This window comes from Neopelma chrysocephalum, unplaced genomic scaffold (genome assembly GCF_003984885.1).
Source record: "Neopelma chrysocephalum unplaced genomic scaffold, ASM398488v2 Primary Assembly neopelma1_97321, whole genome shotgun sequence".
Taxonomy (NCBI): domain Eukaryota; kingdom Metazoa; phylum Chordata; class Aves; order Passeriformes; family Pipridae; genus Neopelma; species Neopelma chrysocephalum.
In genome coordinates, this window is record NW_020925962.1 from 1 (window position 1) to 2,005 (window position 2,005).

The following is a 2,005-nucleotide window of genomic DNA, read 5'->3' on the forward strand; positions in this document are numbered from 1 at the left end:
TTCTTGAGCTGCTTCTTCTTGGTTTTCCTGCAGATGCCGTTGACTCCGGGCACAGGTTTGATGTCGCTCTTGCTGACGGGCGGCGGGTGCAGGATGGGTTTGGGGGCGCGGGTCAGGCACACGGGCAGCCCGGCGGCGCACATGAGGATCCCCGTCATCCCTGCGCCGGGGAAAGGGGCTGTCTGTCCGTCCGTCCGTCCTTCCCGCCGCCTGGCAGCGGCCCGGCCCCGTGCCCTGCCCGCGATGTCACCCGGCGGTGACACGCAGCCGGCGGCCGGACCGCCCTTACCTGCGAGGGCGGGATGGACGGGGCCGGTGCCGTTCAGGTTCTTGACTGGGAGGGCCGGGACCCTGCACGGAGAGGGGAGGGGAAGGGGCTCAGCCCGGCTGGCAGGGCTGGCACTGTGCCCTCCGCGCATGGCGTGTCCCCAGGGCAGCGTCCTCCTCACGGGACACAGGGCAGGGTGTCCCCTCACCAGCCCTGGGGGGGCTGCTGTCCATTCCCACGGGGCTGGCACTGTCCCCAGGGTAGTGCCCTCCCCGTGGGACACAGGGCAGGGTGTTCCCTTGCCATCTTAGGGAGCTGCTGTCCAATCCTACAGGACTGGCACTGTCCCCAGGGTAGTGCCCTCCCCGTGGGACACCGGGCACAACGTCCCCTTACCAACTAGAGGGGCTGCTGTCCTATCCCACAGGGCTGGCACTGTCCCCAGCTCCACATGGGACACAGGGCAAGGTGTCCCCTTGCCAGCTTGGGGGACTCCTGTCCCATCCCATGGGGCTGGCACTGTCCCCAGGCAGTGTCCTGCCCATGGGACACAGGGTAGGGTGTCCTGTCCCACGGGGTTGTCACCCAGTGCCACCTGTCCATCCCTGGGCACCCGGTGGCACTGGGGACATCACATCATCCTTGACCCGGGGTGGAGCTTCATCGGGGTGTCCCAATGGTGACATCCAGTGTCCCACATCACCACGGGAATGGGGTGTCCATGGGGGGTGGGATGGAGGGACGGAAGGGAAGGAAGGGAAGAAAAGAAGGAAGGCAGGGAGAGAAGAAAGGAGGAAGAGAGGGAGGGAGGAAGGGAGGAAGGAAGGAAGGAAGGAAGGAAGGAAGGAAGGAAGGAAGGAAGGAAGGAAGGAAAGGAAGGAAGGAAGGAAAGGAAGGAAGGAAAGGAAGGAAGGACTGGGGCAGGCACTGGGATGAAGGATAAGGAGCAAAGCCCAGCAGAGCCCTGTGCCCAAGTGCTCCTGCCCTGGGGGGCGGGAAAAGCCCCCACCAGTGGCTTCATCCCCCTCCCTGCCCCCAAAGCCCCCCTACCCCTGCCATGGCAGTGATGAGTTCGGCAGTGCTCAGCCTCACAGGAACCGCGGCTGGGGGCGTTTTCCCTCACATTCCCAAAGCTCCTTCACTCCCACCAAGGCCGGCGGCTCAGCCCTCACCAGGGCGTTCCTGGTCCCCTCTTACCTGTCCATGGGGGCGCGTGGGATGGGACCTGTGTGCCGGGACAGGGACAGGGACAGGGACAGGGACAGGACAGGGACAGGGATGGCTCAACCCAGCACGCGGCACGTGGGGGCCAAAGCAGAGGGGAAGGAAACGTACCAGGGGGCTGCTCAGTGACCCCACCTGACCCCCAGCCCCCCCCCCCAGCTCGGTGCCAAGGACCCTGAAGGGACATCAGGACAATCCCCTGAGGGGTACAGCCGTGGGGACTCGGGTGCCAAGACAAGGACCCCTCCCAGGACACCCCACCGAGGTCTGCTCACCCACCCCCTGCCCTCCGTGAGTCATTCCCACATGGACACGGGGGCTGTGCTCCCTGCCCAGGGACCTGCTCGGTGGCATCGTGCCACCGGCTGTGTCACACAGCTGTGTCTGGCCACTGGCGACACAATTCCTCCGGGGAACAGGCACCCCACGTCCTCTGCCTGCCATGGAGAGCGTGGCATGGCACGGCACGGCATGGCATGGCACGGATCACCACACCCCCTCCGCAGCGATCCC

At 65.9% G+C, this 2,005-nt stretch overlaps 1 protein-coding gene across 1 annotated transcript in view; it reads right to left on the bottom strand.

Annotated features, from left to right (window-relative positions):
• Positions 1-4: 4 nt before the first annotated feature.
• LOC113961597 (E3 ubiquitin-protein ligase DTX1-like) overlaps positions 5-2,005 on the bottom strand; it is a gene marked incomplete at its 3' end in the record, with an annotated part of 7,835 nt that continues 5,834 nt past the window's right edge. Inside the window, exons 4-5 of the mRNA XM_027672021.1 lie at positions 290-574; positions 5-160 (exon numbers count right to left, since the gene is read on the bottom strand). Of these exons, the coding sequence (XP_027527822.1) occupies positions 5-160; positions 290-574 (441 nt within the window). The remainder of the gene's footprint in view (positions 161-289; positions 575-2,005) is intronic.